The following is a 17,759-nucleotide window of genomic DNA, read 5'->3' on the forward strand; positions in this document are numbered from 1 at the left end:
TGTATCATTATTTAAGACACTCTCAGCTATGTTTGGCGCTTTATGTATTAAATAAAGTTTTAAATATATGTATTTACTTATATTTGCCATGAGTCAGGTCTAAATGTATTTCCCTTTGCAGTCTAACAGTTTCAGTATGGGAATCATATTTTAGGAAGTTATTTTTTTACCTGGGGTTTAGTCTTTTTTTCCAATTTGACTTGCTTTTCCTTATTTTCACGGGCAAACTAGGCTCGCGAGGGCACAATAATGCTATTATTTATTGCGTCATTTTCGGCGCAAAACTTTTTTTTGGTGCAAATTTTTGTCTACAGTGGCACAAGTTTCGTCATTTCCTGCGTCTTTGTTGATGTTAGGTTGTTGACATGAAGTCGCGCTTGTTATGACGTGAGTTGTGTCATTTCCGGATGTTGATTGGAACACTTCCTTTATGGTTTTGCTCTCTTTATATTCTAGAGGGCTATGCTGTTTGCTCTTCTGCCTATTTAGCATATGCATTTTTTCCCATTCCTGAAACTGCTATATATGAGGAAATTGGATATTAGAGTTTCTGAATTGTCTGCTCTCTCTTGTGAGTCTCATTTTCCTATTTTTCCATCAGGATAAAGCTGTTTTGTTGACTTAATTTAAATTTCTTCCTAAGATTGTGAATTCTAACAACATTAGTAGGGAAATTGTTGTTCCTTCTTTGTGACCGAATCCTAAAAATTCTCTTGAGAAATCGTTACATTCTTTGGATGTGGTAAGAGCTTTGAAATACTATGTTAAGGCTACTAAGGATTTCAGGAAGACTTCTAGTCTGTTGTCTTTTCTGGTTCTAGGAAAGGTCAGAAAGCCTCTGCTATTTCTTTGGCATCTTGGTTCAAGCTTTTGATTCACAAGGCTTTTTTCTAGGAAAGGTCAGAAAGCCACTGCTATTTCTTTGGCATCTTGGTTAAAGCTTTTGATCTCACAGTCTCCACCTCAGAGAATTACAGCTCATTCTACAAGATCAGTTGCCACTTTGTGGACTTTTAAGAATGAAGCTTCAGTTGATCAGATTTGCAAAGCAGCAACTTGGTCTTCTTTGCATACTAAATTTTACCATTTTGATGTATTTGCTTTTTCTGAAGCAGTCTTTGGTAGAAAAGTTCTTCAGACAGCTGTCTCAGTTTAATTCATCTGCTTATATTTTAAGATTTTTTGTTGAAATTGATAAAAAAAACTTATTTTTTGTTTAATTTCTCAGCAGAAATAGCTGTTTTTCTTTTATCCCTCCCTTTCTAGTGACTCTTCTGTGGACTTCCGCATCTTGGGTATTTTATCCCATACGTCACTAGCTCATGGACTCTTCCATTTGCATGAAAGAAAACATAATTTATGTAAGAACTTACCTGATAAATTAATTTCTTTCATAATGGCAAGAGTCCATGAGGCCCACCCTGTTTTTGGTAGTAATATTGGCTATATGTTTAAAAAACTAAGGTATAAGTGAGGTGGGAGGTGTATTTATAGGTATTTTGAGGTTTGGGAAACTTTGCCCCCTCCTGGTAGGAATGTATATCCCATACGTCACTAGTTAAAATTGTATCCTTCCCGTTGCTATTTTGCTTTATGTTTCTTATGTAACGTTTATTGAATCTCAACATTGTTACACAATAAAGAAAAGTGTTCAAATAAAATACATCAAATTTATTATATTTACAGTGTTTTTGTACCTTTATGGATTATTTTTTGTGTGACTGAAAAACACATTCCTTCATATCATCATGTAATACACGATGAGGATTATATATTTAATGTAAAATATAAAAATATGAACTTGTTTATTTAGATTAAATAGGTTGTTGTAAGCTAAAATGAGAAGAAAAGAGCAAAATGACATATTGTTGAATAAAATCAATTCTTTAGGTATCATAAAAGTAAATCAGTAAAAAAAAATTATTAATTCTGTAATATATAAATATATATGTGTGTGTATATATATATATATATATATATATATATATATTTCTTTCATGTAATTAGCAAGAGTCCATGAGCTAGTGACGTATGGGATATACATTCCTACCAGGAGGGGCAAAGTTTCCCAAACCTCAAAATGCCTATAAATACACCCCTCACCACACCCACAAATCAGTTTTACAAACTTTGCCTCCCATGGAGGTGGTGAAGTAAGTTTGTGCTAGATTCTACGTTGATATGCGCTTCGCAGCAGGCTGGAGCCCGGTTTTCCTCTCAGTGTGCAGTGAATGTCAGAGGGATGTGAAGAGAGTATTGCCTATTTAAATTCAATGATCTCCTTCTACGGGGTCTATTTCATAGGTTCTCTGTTATCGGTCGTAGAGATTCATCTCTTACCTCCCTTTTCAGATCGACGATATACTCTTATATATACCATTACCTCTACTGATTCTCGTTTCAGTACTGGTTTGGCCTTCTACTACATGTAGAAGAGTGTCTGGGGGTAGGTAAGTCTTATTTTGTGACACTCTAAGCTATGGTTGGGCACTTTTGTATAAAGTTCTAAATATATGTGTTTAAACATTTATTTGCCTTGATTCAGGATATTCACCGTTCCTTATTTCAGACAGTCAGTTTCATATTTGGGATAATGCATATGAATAAATAAAAAAAATTCTTACCTTAAAATTTGACTTTTTTCCTGTGGACTGTTAGGCTTGCGGGGGCTGAAAATGCTTCATTTTATTGCGCCATTCTTGGCGCAGACTTTCTTGGCGCAAAAATTTTGTCATTTCCGGCGTCATACGTGTCGCCGGAAGTTGCGTAATTTTTTTGACGTTTTTTGCGCCAAAAATGTCGGCGTTACCGGATGTTGCGTCATCTTTGGCACCAAAAGCATTTAGGCGCCAAATAATGTGGGCGTCTTTTTTGGCGCTAAAAAAAAATGTGAGCGTCATTTTTGTCTCCACAATATTTAAGTCTTATTGCTTATTGCTTCTGGTTTGCTAGAGGCTTATTCATTGGCATTTTTTCCCATTCCTGAAACTGTCATTTAAGGAATTTGACCAATTTTGCTTTATATGTTGTTTTTTCTATTACATATTGCAAGATGTCTCAGGTTGACCCTGAATCAGAAGCCACTTCTGGAAAATCACTGCCTGATGCTGGATCTACCAAAGTTAAGTGTATTTGTTGTAAGCTTGTGGTAACTGTTTCTCCGGCTGTTGTTTGTGATGAATGTCATGACAAACTTGTTAATGCAGAAAATATTTCCTTTAGTAATGTTCCATTACCTGTTGCTGTTCCATCAACATCTAATATTCAGGGTGTTCCTGTTAACATAAGAGATTTTGTTTCTAAATCTATTAAGAAGGCTATGTCTGTTATTCCTCCTTCCAGTAATCGTAAAAGGTCTTTTAAAGCTTCTCATATTTCAGATGACTTTTTAAACGAACATCATCATTCTGATTCTGATTCTGATACTGATTTTTCTGGTTCAAAGGATTCTGTTTCAGAGATTGATACTGATAAATCTTCTTATTTATTTAAAATGGAATTTATTCGTTCTTTACTTAAAGAAGTCTTAATTGCATTAGAAATAGAGGATTCTGGCCCTCTTGTTACTAAATCTAAACGTTTGAATACGGTTTTTAAATCTCCTGCGGTTATTCCGTGGGTTTTTCCCGTCCCTGATGCTATTTCTGAAGTAATCTCCAGGGAATGGAATAATCTGGGTAATTCATTTACTCCTAAATGGTTTAAACAATTATATCCTGTGCCATCTGACGGATTAGAGTTTTGGGATAAAATCCCTAAAGTTGATGGGGCTATCTCTACTTTTGCTAAACGTACTACTATTCCTACGGCAGATAGTACTTCCTTTAAGGATCCTTTAGATAGGAAAATTGAATCCTTTCTAAGAAAAGCTTACTTATGTTCAGGTAATCTTCTTAGACCTGCTATATCTTTGGCAGATGTTGCTGCAGCTTCAACTTTCTGGTTAGAAGCTTTAGCACAACAAGTAACAGATCATAATACTCAAAGCATTGTTAATCTTCTTCAACATGCTAATAATTTTATTTGTGATGCCATCTTTGATATCATTAGGGTTGATGTCAGGTATATGTCTTTAGCTATTTTAGCTAGAAGAGCTTTATGGCTTAAAACTTGGAATGCTGATATGTCTTCTAAGTCAACTTTGCTTTCCCTTTCTTTCCAAGGTAACAAATTGTTTGGTTCACAGTTGGATTCTATTATTTCAACTGTTGCTGGGGGGAAAGGAACTTTTTTACCACAGGATAAAAAATCTAAAGGTAAATTTAGGTCTGCTAATCGTTTTTCGTTCCTTTCGTCACAATAAGGAACAAAAGCCGGATCCTTCCCCTACAGGAACGGTTTCAGTTTGGAAACCATCTCCAGTCTGGAATAAATCCAAGCCCTTTAGAAAGCCTAAGCCAGCTCCCAAGTCCACATGAAGGTGCGGCCCTCATTCCAGCACAGCTGGTAGGGGGCAGATTACGTTTTTTCAAAGAAATTTGGATCAATTCGATTCACAATCTTTGGATTCAGAACATTGTTTCACAAGGATACAGAATAGGCTTCAAGATAAGGCCTCCTGCAAGAAGATTTTTTCTTTCCCGTGTCCCAATAAATCCAGTGAAGGCTCAAGCATTTCTGAAATGTGTTTCAGATCTAGAGTTGGCTGGAGTAATTGTGCCAGTTCCAGTTCTGGAACAGGGGCTGGGGTTTTACTCAAATCTCTTCATTGTACCAAAGAAGGAGAATTCCTTCAGACCAGTTCTGGATTTAAAAATATTGAATCGTTATGTAAGGATACCAACATTCAAAATGGTAACTATAAGGACTATTCTGCCTTTTGTTCAGCAAGGGCATTATATGTCCACAATAGATTTACAAGATGCATATCTGCATATTCCGATTCATCCAGATCACTATCAGTTTCTGAGATTCTCTTTCCTAGACAAGCATTACCAATTTGTGGCTCTGCCGTTTGGCCTAGCAACAGCTCCAAGGATTTTTACAAAGGTTCTCGGTGCCCTTCTATCTGTAATCAGAGAACAGGGTATTGTGGTATTTCCTTATTTGGACGATATCTTGGTACTTGCTCAGTCTTCACTTTTAGCAGAATCTCATACGAATCAACTTGTATTGTTTCTTCGAGAACATGGTTGGAGGATCAATTTACCAAAGAGTTCGTTGACTCCTCAGAGAAGGGTAACCTTTTTAGGTTTCCAGATAGATTCAGTGTCCATGACTCTGTTGCTAACGGACAAAAGACGTCTGAAATTGGTTTCAGCTTGTCGAAACCTTCAGTCTCAATCATTCCCTTCGGTAGCCTTATGCATGGAAATTCTAAGTCTTATGACTGCTGCATCGGACGCGATCCCCTTTGCTCGTTTTCACATGCGACCTCTTCAGCTCTGTATGCTGAACCAGTGGTGCAGGGATTATACAAAGATATCGCAATTAATATCTTTAAAACCGATTGTACGACACTCTCTGACGTGGTGGACAGACCACCATCGTTTAGTTCAGGGGGCTTCTTTTGTTCTTCCGACCTGGACTGTGATCTCAACAGATGCAAGTCTGACAGGTTGGGGAGCTGTATGGGGGTCTCTGACAGTTCAAGGGGTTTGGGAATCTCAGGAGGCGAGATTACCAATCAACATTTTGGAACTCCGTGCAATTTTCAGAGCTCTTCAGTCATGGCCTCTTCTAAAGAGAGAGTCATTCATTTGTTTTCAGACGGACAATGTCACAACCGTGGCATATGTCAATCATCAAGGAGGGACTCACAGTCCTCTGGCTATGAAAGAAGTATCTCGAATACTTGTTTGGGCGGAATCCAGCTCCTGTCTAATTTCTGCGGTTCATATCCCAGGTATAGACAATTGGGAAGCGGATTATCTCAGTCGCCAGACATTACATCCGGGCGAGTGGTCTCTTCATCCAGAAGTATTTCTTCAGATTGTTCAAATGTGGGGACTTCCAGAAATAGATCTGATGGCTTCTCATCTAAACAAGAAACTTCCCAGGTATCTGTCCAGATCCAGGGATCCTCAGGCGGAAGCAGTGGATGCATTGTCTCTTCCTTGGAAGTATCATCCTGCCTATATCTTTCCGCCTCTAGTTCTTCTTCCAAGAGTGAATTCCAAGATTCTAAAAGAGCGTTCGTCTGTTCTGCTGGTGGCTCCAGCATGGCCTCACAGGTTTTGGTATGCGGATCTTGTCCGGATGGCTACTTGCCACCCATCGACTCTTCCGTTAAGACCAGACCTTCTATCGCAAGGTCCTTTTTTCCATCAGGATCTCAAATCCTTAAATTTGAAGGTATGGAGATTGAACGCTTGATTCTCAGTCATAGAGGTTTCTCTGACTCTGTAATTAATACTATGTTATAGGCTCGTAAATCTGTATCTAGGAAGATATATTATCGAGTTTGGAAGACTTACATTTCTTGGTGTTCTTCTCATCATTTTTCCTGGCATTCTTTTAGAATTCCTAGAATTTTACAGTTTCTTCAGGATGGTTTGGATAAAGGTTTGTCTGCAAGTTCCTTGAAAGGTCAAATCTCTGCTCTTTCTGTTCTTTTTCACAGAAAGATTGCTAATCTTCCAGATATTCATTGTTTTGTACAGGCTTTGGTTCGTATAAAACCTGTCATTAAGTCAATCTCTCCTCCTTGGAGTTTGAATTTGGTTCTGGGGGCTCTTCAAGCTCCTCCGTTTGAACGCATGCATTCGCTGGATATTAAATTACTTTTTTTCTTTTGGCCATCTCTTCTGCTAGAAGAGTTTCTGAATTATCTGCTCTTTCTTGTGAGTCTCCTTTTCTGATTTTTTCTGATTTTTCATCAGGATAAGGCGGTTTTGAGAACTTCATTTAAATTTTTACCTAAGGTTGTGAATTCTAACAACATTAGTAGAGAGATTGTAGTTCCTTCATTGTGTCCTAATCCTAAGAATTCTAAGGAAAGATCGTTGCATTCTTTGGTTGTGGTTAGAGCTTTAAAATATTATGTTGAAGCTACTAAAGATTTCTGAAAGACTTCTAGTCTATTTGTTATCTTTTCTGGTTCTAGGAAAGGTCAGAAGGCTTCTGCCATTTCTTTGGCATCGTGGTTAAAGTCTTTGATTCATCATGCTTATGTTGAGTCGGGTAGAACTCCGCCTCAAAGGATTACAGCTCATTCAACTAGGTCAGTCTCTACTTCCTGGGCATTTAGGAATGAAGCTTCGGTTGATCAGATTTGCAAAGCAGCAACTTGGTCTTCTTTGCATACTTTTACTAAATTCTATCATTTTGATGTGCTTTCTTCCTCAGAAGCAGTCTTTGGTAGAAAAGTACTTCAGGCAGCTGTTTTAGTTTGATTCTTCTGCTTATATTTTCAGTTTTTTTCATTATAAGATTTAAACTTTGTTTTGGGTGTGGATTATTTTTCAGCGGAATTGGCTGTCTTTATTTTATCCCTCCCTCTCTAGTGACTCTTGCGTGGAAGATCCACATCTTGGGTATTCATTATCCCATACATCACTAGCTCATGGACTCTTGCTAATTACATGAAAGAAAACATAATTTATGTAAGAACTTACCTGATAAATTCATTTCTTTCATATTAGCAAGAGTCCATGAGGCCCGCCCTTTTTTGTGGTGGTTATGATTTTTTTGTATAAAGCACAATTATTCCAATTCCTTATTTTATGCTTTCGCACTTTTTTCTTATCCCCCCACTTCTTGGATATTCGTTAAACTGATTTGTGGGTGTGGTGAGGGGTGTATTTATAGGCATTTTGAGGTTTGGGAAACTTTGCCCCTCCTGGTAGGAATGTATATCCCATACGTCACTAGCTCATGGACTCTTGCTAATATGAAAGAAATGAATTTATCAGGTAAGTTCTTACATAAATTATGTTATATATATATATATATACAAATTTTTTTTAAAGATTTTTTACTTAGCCTAAGTTCTCTTTCGTATCTATTTTTCGGTATAGACCAGCAGTGGCTTGTAAAGGAAATACAGCATCTGACAGCTGTTCATTATCCACGAAGAGAGTCGGCTGCCCAGACGGAAAACAAGACTTACGCAGAGGCCGAGGTTCAGAATTCTGACCAGACAGACACCAATCCAACCCCAGTTGAGAAAGACAGGAAGAGGCTGGTGCAGCTGGAGTTGTTGCGCAATTGCTCCTTAAGAAGAGCCGAGAGGAATATTAAAAGGAAAAAAGTTAAGTTTCAGATAGAGAGAATAGTCAAGAAGCAGAAGCTGTTAGAGGCCAAAAAAAATCTCCAAGAGCTCCAGGCGGTATGTTGGATCAGTGAGGACAGATTAAAGCAGACTTCTGTACTGAATTCAAACACAGCGCTTAAAAGAAGCAGATCCTCTCCACCTGGCTGTGCTTACACCAGGAGAAGCTCCTCACCTTGGTTTTTACAGTCGTTTCCTACCTACAGGTTGGTAATTTACCTTGATATTTTGCAATATAATTAATCTAAAAGTACTTTTTAAACGTGTAACGCATATGTTTATATGGTTTGTAGCCTTGTTGGACCATTTTAGTCCGTCTTTATTTCAATATGAAGCTTGTTTAGTGAATTATTTTAGTATCCTGTAAAAGCTACTATTTCTCCAACATAGGTGTGTCCGGTCCATGGCGTCATCCTTACTTGTGGGATATTCTCTTCCCCAACAGGAAATGGCAAAGAGCCCAGCAAAGCTGGTCACATGATCCCTCCTAGGCTCCGCCTACCCCAGTCATTCTCTTTGCCGTTGCACCGGCAACATCTCCACTGAGATGGTTAAGAGTTTTTTGGTGTTTAAATGTAGTTTTTATCCTTCAATCGAGTGTTTGTTATTTTAAAATAGTGCTGGTATGTACTATTTACTCTGAAACAGAAAAGAGATGAAGATTTCTGTTTGTAAGAGGAAGATGATTTTAGCAAACGTTACTAAAATCGATTGCTGTTTCCACACAGGACTGTTGAGATGAAGTAACTTCAGTTGGGGGAAACAGTTGGCAGACTTTTCTGCTTGAGGTATGACTGGCCACATTTCTAACAAGACTATGTAATGCTGGAAGGCTGTCATTTCCCCTATGGGGACCGGTAAGCCATTTTCTTAGATTAAGTAAAAGAATAAAGGGCTTCATAAGGGCTTAAAAAACTGGTAGACATTTTTCTGGGCTAAAACGATTACTTTGCTAAGCATATTTGGCAGATTATAACTCTTAATAGTTATTATAATCTTGGGGATTGTTGTAAAAAAACGGCAGGCACTGTATTGGACACCTTTTTCAGATGGGGGCCTTTTCTAGTCATAGGCAGAGCCTCATTTTCGCGCCACTAATGCGCAGTTGTTTTTGGAGAGCAAGGCATGCAGATGCATGTGTGAGGAGCTAAGAACCACTGAAAAAGCTTATAGAAGGCGTCATTTGGTATCGTATTCCCCTCTGGGCTTGGTTGGGTCTCAGCAAAGCAGATACCTAGGACTGTATAGGGGTTAAATGTAAAAACGGCTCCGGTTCCGTTATTTTAAGGGTTAAAGCTTTCAAATTTGGTGTGCAATACTTTTAAGGCTTTAAGACACTGTGGTGAAATTTTGGTGAATTTTGAACAATTCCTTCATACTTTTTCACATATTCAGTAATAAAGTGTGTTCAGTTTAAAATTTAAAGTGACAGTAACGGTTTTATTTTAAAACGTTTTTTGTGCTTTGTTGACAAGTTTAAGCTTGTTTAACATGTCTGAACCATCAGATAAGCGATGTTCTATATGTATGAAAGCCAAGGTTTCTCCCCATTTAAATTTATGTGATGATTGTGCCATAGTGTCCAAACAAAGTAGGGACAATGATGCCACAGATAATGATATTGCCCAAGATGATTCCTCAAATGAGGGGAGTAAGCATGATACTGCATCATCCCCTTCTGTGTCTACACCAGTTTTGCCCACACAAGAGGCCCCTAGTACATCTAGTGCGCCAATACTTATTACCATGCAACAATTAACGGCTGTAATGGATAATTCTATTGCAAACATTTTATCCAAAATGCCTACTTATCAGAGAAAGCGCGATTGCTCTGTTTTAAACACTGAAGAGCAAGAGGACGCTGATGATAACTGTTCTGACATACCCTCACACCAATCTGAAGGGGCCAGGAGGGAGGTTTTGTCTGAGGGAGAAATTTCAGATTCAGGAAAAATTTCTCAACAAGCTGAACCTGATGTTGTAACATTTAAATTTAAATTAGAACATCTCCGCGCACTGCTTAAGGAGGTATTATCTACTCTGGATGATTGTGACAATTTGGTAATTCCAGAGAAATTAGGTAAGATGGACAAGTTCCTAGAGGTTCCGGTGCCCCCGATGCTTTTCCTATACCCAAGCGGGTGGCGGACATAGTAAATAAGGAGTGGGAAAGGCCCGGCATACCTTTTGTTCCTCCCCCTATATTTAAGAAATTATTTCCTATAGTCGACCCCAAAAAGGACTTATGGCAGACAGTCCCCAAGGTCGAGGGGGCGGTTTCTACTCTAAACAAACGCACTACTATTCCTATAGAAGACAGTTGTGCTTTCAAAGATCCTATGGATAAAAAATTAGAGGGTTTGCTTAAAAAGATGTTTGTTCAGCAAGGTTACCTTCTACAACCAATTTCATGCATTGTTCCTGTCACTACAGCAGCGTGTTTCTGGTTCGAAGAACTAGAAAAGTCGCTCAATAAAGAATCTTCGTATGAGGAGGTTATGGACAGAGTTCAAGCACTTAAATTGGCTAACTCTTTTATTTTAGATGCCGCTTTGCAATTAGCTAGATTAGCGGTGAAAAATTCAGGGTTTGCTATCGTGGCGCGCAGAGCGCTTTGGCTAAAGTCTTGGTCAGCGGATGTGTCTACCAAGACAAAATTGCTTAACATCCCTTTCAAGGGTAAAACACTGTTTGGTCCTGATTTGAAAGAGATTATTTCAGACATCCCGGGGGAAAGGGCCACGCCCTTCCTCAGGATAGGTCTTTTAAGGCTAAAAATAAGCCTAATTTTCGTCCCTTTCGCAGAAACGGACCAGCCTCTAATTCTACATCCTCTAAGCAAGAGGGTAATACTTCTCAACCCAAACCAGCCTGGAGACCGATGCAAGGCTGGAACAAGGGTAAGCAGGCCAAGAAGCCTGCCACTGCTACCAAAACAGCATGAAGGGATGGCCCCCGATCCGGGACCGGATCTGGTGGGGGGCAGACTTTCTCTCTTTGCTCAGGCTTGGGCAAGAGATGTTCAGGATCCTTGGGCACTAGAAATAGTTTCTCAGGGTTATCTCCTGGAATTCAAGGAACTACCCCCAAGGGGAAGGTTCCACAGGTCTCAATTATCTTCAAACCAAATAAAAAGACAGGCATTCTTACATTGTGTAGAAGACCTGTTAAAGATGGGAGTAATTCATCCAGTTCCAATAGGAGAACAAGGGATGGGGTTTTACTCCAACCTGTTCATAGTTCCCAAAAAAGAGGGAACATTCAGACCAATTTTAGATCTCAAGATCCTAAACAAATTTCTCAGGGTTCCATCGTTCAAGATGGAAACCATTCGAACGATCCTTCCTACCATCCAGGAAGGTCAATTTATGACCACGGTGGATTTAAAGGATGCGTACCTACATATTCCTATCCACAAGGAACATCATCAGTTCCTAAGGTTCGCTTTTCTGGACAAGCATTACCAGTTTGTGGCACTTCCATTCGGATTAGCCACTGCTCCGAGAATTTTCACAAAGGTACTAGGGTCCCTTCTAGCGGTTCTAAGACCAAGGGGCATTGCAGTAGTACCTTATTTGGACGACATCCTGATTCAAGCGTCGTCTCTGTCAAAAGCAAAGGCTCATACGGACATCGTCCTAGCCTTTCTCAGATCTCACGGATGGAAAGTGAACAAAGAAAAAAGTTCTCTGTCCCCGTCAACAAGAGTTCCCTTCTTGGGAACAATAATAGATTCCTTAGAAATGAGGATTTTTCTGACAGAGGTCAGAAAATCAAAACTTCTAAGCTCTTGTCAAGTACTTCATTCTGTTCTTCGTCCTTCCATAGCGCAGTGCATGGAAGTAATAGGATTGATGGTTGCAGCAATGGACATAGTTCCTTTTGCACGAATTCATCTAAGACCATTACAACTGTGCATGCTCAGACAGTGGAATGGGGATTATACAGACTTGTCTCCGACGATTCAAGTAGATCAAAAGACCAGAGATTCACTCCGTTGGTGGCTGATCCTGGACAACCTGTCACAGGGAATGAGCTTCCGCAGACCAGAGTGGGTCATTGTCACGACCGACGCCAGTCTGGTGGGCTGGGGCGCGGTCTGGGAACCCCTGAAAGCTCAGGGTCTATGGTCTCGGGAAGAATCTCTTCTCCCGATAAACATTCTGGAACTGAGAGCGATATTCAATGCTCTCAAGGCTTGGCCTCATCTAGCAAAGGCCAAATTCATAAGGTTTCAATCAGACAACATGACGACTGTTGCATATATCAACCATCAGGGGGGAACAAGGAGTTCCCTGGCGATGGAGGAAGTGACCAAGATAATTCAATGGGCGGAGGATCACTCCTGCCACTTATCTGAAATCCACATCCCAGGAGGGGAAAATTGGGAAGCGGATTTTCTGAGTCGTCAGACATTCCATCCGGGGGAGTGGGAACTCCATCCGGAAATCTTTGCCCAAATAACTCAATTATGGGGCATTCCAGACATGGATCTGATGGCCTCTCGTCAGAACTTCAAGGTTCCTTGTTACGGGTCCAGATCCAGGGATCCCAAGGCGACTCTAGTAGATGCACTAGTAGCACCTTGGACCTTCAACCTAGCTTATGTGTTCCCACCGTTTCCTCTCATTCCCAGGCTGGTAGCCAGGATCAATCAGGAGAGGGCTTCGGTGATCTTGATAGCTCCTGCGTGGCCACGCAGGACTTGGTATGCAGACCTGGTGAATATGTCATCGGCTCCACCATGGAAGCTACCTTTGAGACAGGACCTTCTTGTTCAAGGTCCATTCGAACATCCGAATCTGGTTTCCCTCCAACTGACTGCTTGGAGATTGAACGCTTGATTTTATCAAAGCGTGGGTTTTCAGATTCTGTAATAGATACTCTGATTCAGGCTAGAAAGCCTGTAACTAGAAAGATTTACCATAAAATATGGAAAAAATATATCTGTTGGTGTGAATCTAAAGGATTCCCATGGAACAAGATAAAAATTCCTAAGATTCTATCCTTTCTACAAGAAGGTTTGGAGAAAGGATTATCTGCAAGTTCTCTGAAGGGACAGATCTCTGCTTTATCTGTTTTACTTCACAAAAGGCTGGCAGCTGTGCCAGACGTTCAAGCGTTTGTTCAGGCTCTGGTTAGAATCAAGCCTGTTTACAGACCTTTGACTCCTCCCTGGAGTCTAAATCTAGTTCTTTCAGTTCTTCAAGGGGTTCCGTTTGAACCCTTACATTCCGTAGATATTAAGTTATCTTGGAAAGTTTTGTTTTTGGTTGCAATTTCTTCTGCTAGAAGAGTTTCAGAGTTATCTGCTCTGCAGTGTTCTCCGCCCTATCTGGTGTTCCATGCAGATAAGGTGGTTTTGCGTACTAAGCCTGGTTTTCTTCCGAAAGTTGTTTCCAACAAAAATATTAACCAGGAGATAGTTGTACCTTCTTTGTGTCCGAATCCAGTTTCAAAGAAGGAACGTTTGTTACACAATCTGGACGTAGTCCGTGCTCTAAAATTCTATTTAGAGGCTACTAAAGATTTCAGACAAACATCTTCTTTGTTTGTTGTTTATTCTGGTAAAAGGAGAGGTCAAAAAGCAACTTCTACCTCTCTTTCTTTTTGGCTTAAAAGCATTATCCGATTGGCTTATGAGACTGCCGGACGGCAGCCTCCTGAAAGAATCACAGCTCACTCCACTAGGGCTGTGGCTTCCACATGGGCCTTCAAGAACGAGGCTTCTGTTGACCAGATATGTAAGGCAGCGACTTGGTCTTCACTGCACACTTTTGCCAAATTTTACAAATTTGATACTTTTGCTTCTTCGGAGGCTATTTTTGGGAGAAAGGTTTTGCAAGCCGTGGTGCCTTCCATTTAGGTGACCTGATTTGCTCCCTCCCTTCATCCGTGTCCTAAAGCTTTGGTATTGGTTCCCACAAGTAAGGATGACGCCGTGGACCGGACACACCTATGTTGGAGAAAACAGAATTTATGCTTACCTGATAAATTACTTTCTCCAACGGTGTGTCCGGTCCACGGCCCGCCCTGGTTTTTTAATCAGGTCTGATGAATTATTTTCTCTAACTACAGTCACCACGGTATCATATGGTTTCTCCTATGCATATTTCCTCCTGTACGTCGGTCGAATGACTGGGGTAGGCGGAGCCTAGGAGGGATCATGTGACCAGCTTTGCTGGGCTATTTGCCATTTCCTGTTGGGGAAGAGAATATCCCACAAGTAAGGATGACCACGTGGACCGGACACACCGTTGGAGAAAGTAATTTATCAGGTAAGCATAAATTCTGTTTTTTAAATTAAAGGGACAGTAAAGTCAAAATTAAACTTCAGTAGATTGGGTAGAGCATGACATTTTAAACCACTTTCCAATTTACTTTTGTTTTCAATTTTGCTTCGTTCTCTTGGTATCCGTTAATAAAGAGTAATCTTAAGTGACATCAGGAGTGTGCATGTGTCTTAAGCCATCTAGCAGCAGTGTTAGCAAAATTGTTATATATAGATACAATCACAGCTGCTGTAGACTGCTAAAGACACATGCACGCTCCTGGGCTCCTATCAGCCTACCTACTTTACTCTTCAACAAAGGATATCTAGGGAACAAAGCGAATTTGATAATAGAAGTAAATTGGAAAGTTGTTTCAAACTAGGTGTTCTATCTGAATCATGAAAGTTTAATTTTGACTTTACTGTTTCTTTAAATATGAACGTTGTTGCAACACTTTGTTCACAATATAACTTCCTGGCTGTTTGTAGTGATATTTTCTGTAACCAGAAAACCAAATTCATCCAAACTGCTCAGCCAATTGTTTGTTTACTTTTGTATTTTTTTTTTTTTCATAATGAGGCGAGATTCTCTAAAAAGATCTGTCAGTGCTACAAGGAATTTTTCTTGAGAACTGTATTTAAATATTGTAATTAAAGTACAAATGAATAAAGTTAATAATACTACAAATTAACATTTGTATTAAAGACACACAATGAAATGTAAATTAACATTACGCTTTAAAATGTGAAGTATGCAGATTTTTTTTTATAGACTTGAGTAAAGTCTGTCCATGTGATTTTTCTTTTAATGCCAGTGAATTTTATAGAATTAAGCCCAATATGTCCCTACTTACTAGTGATTGATCACTCTCTCTGAATATCCAATGCAGTGAATTAACTTTTACACTGCTAAATTACAAGTTTTGCGTTACTGTGCGTATATCACTGAAAAATTGGCCATTGTGCATGGAAGGGCAGTTAACGCATATTACGAGTCGTGGCGGTATAGCTATACCGCAAGCATTTCAGCCTGTAACGCAGCCCTCCATTCTGCACTCAAAAAATGATGTTTGAGTGCTGGATTTTCCATAGTGCTGTATTACAGGTTGTGCGGTCTGGCTAAAATGCTTGCGTTACAGCCTATACCGACACGAGCCATTCCGCGATCTGAGACCAGTAGTTAAGGATTTTGCAAAATAAAAATGTTTCACAAAACTCATAACTAAAATGTTACAAAGTACACTAACACCCATCAACTACCTATTAACCCATAATATATTAAACGTATTAACCCCTAATATTTCGCCCACCCACATCACCAACACTAAAATAACACTAGTAACCCCTAAACCGCCGAACCCCACATTGCCAACACTAAATAAATCTAGTAACCCTTAAACCGCCGGCCCCCCACATCGCCAACACTATAATAAAGTATTAACCCCTAAGCCTCCAGCCTCCCACCTCGTAACTAATACATTAAACCTAGTAACCCCTAAACCGCCGACCCCCCATATCGCAAAACACTAAATTAAACTATTAACCCCTAAACCTAACACCCCCCTAACTTTAAATTAAAACTTATAATATAACTATCTTAAAATAATTAAAAACTTACCTGTGAAATTAAAAAAACCTAAGGTTAAACTATAAATTAACCTAACATAACTATTCTAATCAAATAAATTAAAAATTTTAAATAACATGATTAAAAAAAACTAACACTACGAAAAAAAAAAAAAAATTACAAATTTAAATAAACCTAATGCTACGAAAAGATTTTAAAAATCTAACATTACAAAAAATAATAAATACGAAAAATAAAAAACTCTTAAGATTACAAAAAATAATAAACAAAATTATCAAAAATAAAAACAATGACATCTAATCTAATAGCCCTATAAAAATAAAAAAGCCTCCCCAAATAAAAACAACCCCCTAACCTAACAATAGCCCTTAAAATGGCCTTTTTTAGGGCTTTGCCCTAAGTTAAACAGCTCTTTTACCTACAAAAAATTACAAATTCCCCGCTAAAAGTAAAACCCCCCCACCCAACCAACCCCCAAAAACAGAAAACCTAAATCTAAAAAAATCCTAAACTACCCATTGCCCCTAAAGGGGCATTTGTATGGGTGTTGTCCTTAAAAGGGCATTCAGCTCTTTTACTGCCCTTTAAAGGGCATTCAGCTCTTTTACTGCCCAAAACCCTAATCTAAAAAAAAAAACCACTTCAAAAAATGAAGAAAACAAAAAAACTAACACTAACCCCAGAATATCTACTCACGGTTCCTGAACTCCGGTCATCCATCCTCATCTAGGCGGCGAGAAGTCTTCATCCAGACGGTGACATCGTCCTCCATCGCGGCACCATCTTCTATCTTCATCCCGGTGGCGAGGAGGTGCGGAGCGGAGCTGTCCAGGACTGGCAGTGACATCCAGTGTGGAAGGTCCTCTTCATACGACCACCACTGTACCCTGAAGCTTGAATGCAACGTACCGGTTTAAAAATGGGGTACCTTACACTCCTATTGGCTGACATTTTCAAATCAGCCAATAGAATGAAAGCTACTGAAATCCTATTGGCTGATTTGAACAGGCAATAGGATTTTAAAAGCTCTTATCCTATTTGCTGATTTGAAAATGTCAGCCAATAGGAATGCAAGGTACCCCACTTTTAAATGGGTACCTTGCATTCAAGCTTTAGTGTATGGCGGTGTTTGTATGAAGAAGACACTCCGCGCTGGATGTCATCGTCGGTCCTGAACAGCTCCGTGCCTCCACAGCTCTGTGCCACCGGGCTGAAGATAGAAGATGGTCCAGCGATGAAGGAAGATGTCGCCGCTTGAATGAAGTCTTCTTGCCTCCTGGATGAGGATGGATGACCGGAGTTCAAGAACCATTAGTAGATATTCTGGGGTTAGTGTTTTTTTTAGATTAGGGCTTTGAGCAGTAAAAGAGCTGAATGCCCTTTTAAGGGCAATGCCCATACAAATGCCCCTTAAGGGGCAATGGGTAGTTTAGGATTTTTTTAAACTTAGGTTTTTTATTTTGGAGGGTTGGTTGGGTGGGGGGGTTTACTTTTAGGGGGGATTTTGTAATTTATTGTAGGTAAAAGAGCTGTTTAACTTAGGACAATGCCCTACAAAGGGCCCTTTTAAGGGCTATTGGTAGTTTATTGTTTGCTTAGGGGTGTTTTTATTTTGGGGGGCTTTTTTATATTATAGGGCTATTAGATTAGGTATAATTGTTTTTATTTTTGATAATTTAGTTTATTAT

The 17,759-nt window shown here is 39.4% G+C and overlaps 1 protein-coding gene across 2 annotated transcripts in view; it reads left to right on the forward strand.

The window, feature by feature from the left end:
• The window catches only part of STARD9 (StAR related lipid transfer domain containing 9), a 511,030-nt gene that overhangs the window by 432,741 nt on the left and 60,530 nt on the right, over positions 1 to 17,759 (forward strand). For both annotated transcript variants that reach the window (XM_053697793.1, XM_053697794.1), the window contains exon 22: positions 7,959 to 8,418. In XM_053697793.1, the coding sequence (XP_053553768.1) occupies positions 7,959 to 8,418 (460 nt within the window). The remainder of the gene's footprint in view (positions 1 to 7,958; positions 8,419 to 17,759) is intronic.

Source organism: Bombina bombina, chromosome 1, assembly GCF_027579735.1.
Source record: "Bombina bombina isolate aBomBom1 chromosome 1, aBomBom1.pri, whole genome shotgun sequence".
In the NCBI taxonomy this organism is placed as follows: Eukaryota; Metazoa; Chordata; class Amphibia; order Anura; family Bombinatoridae; genus Bombina; species Bombina bombina.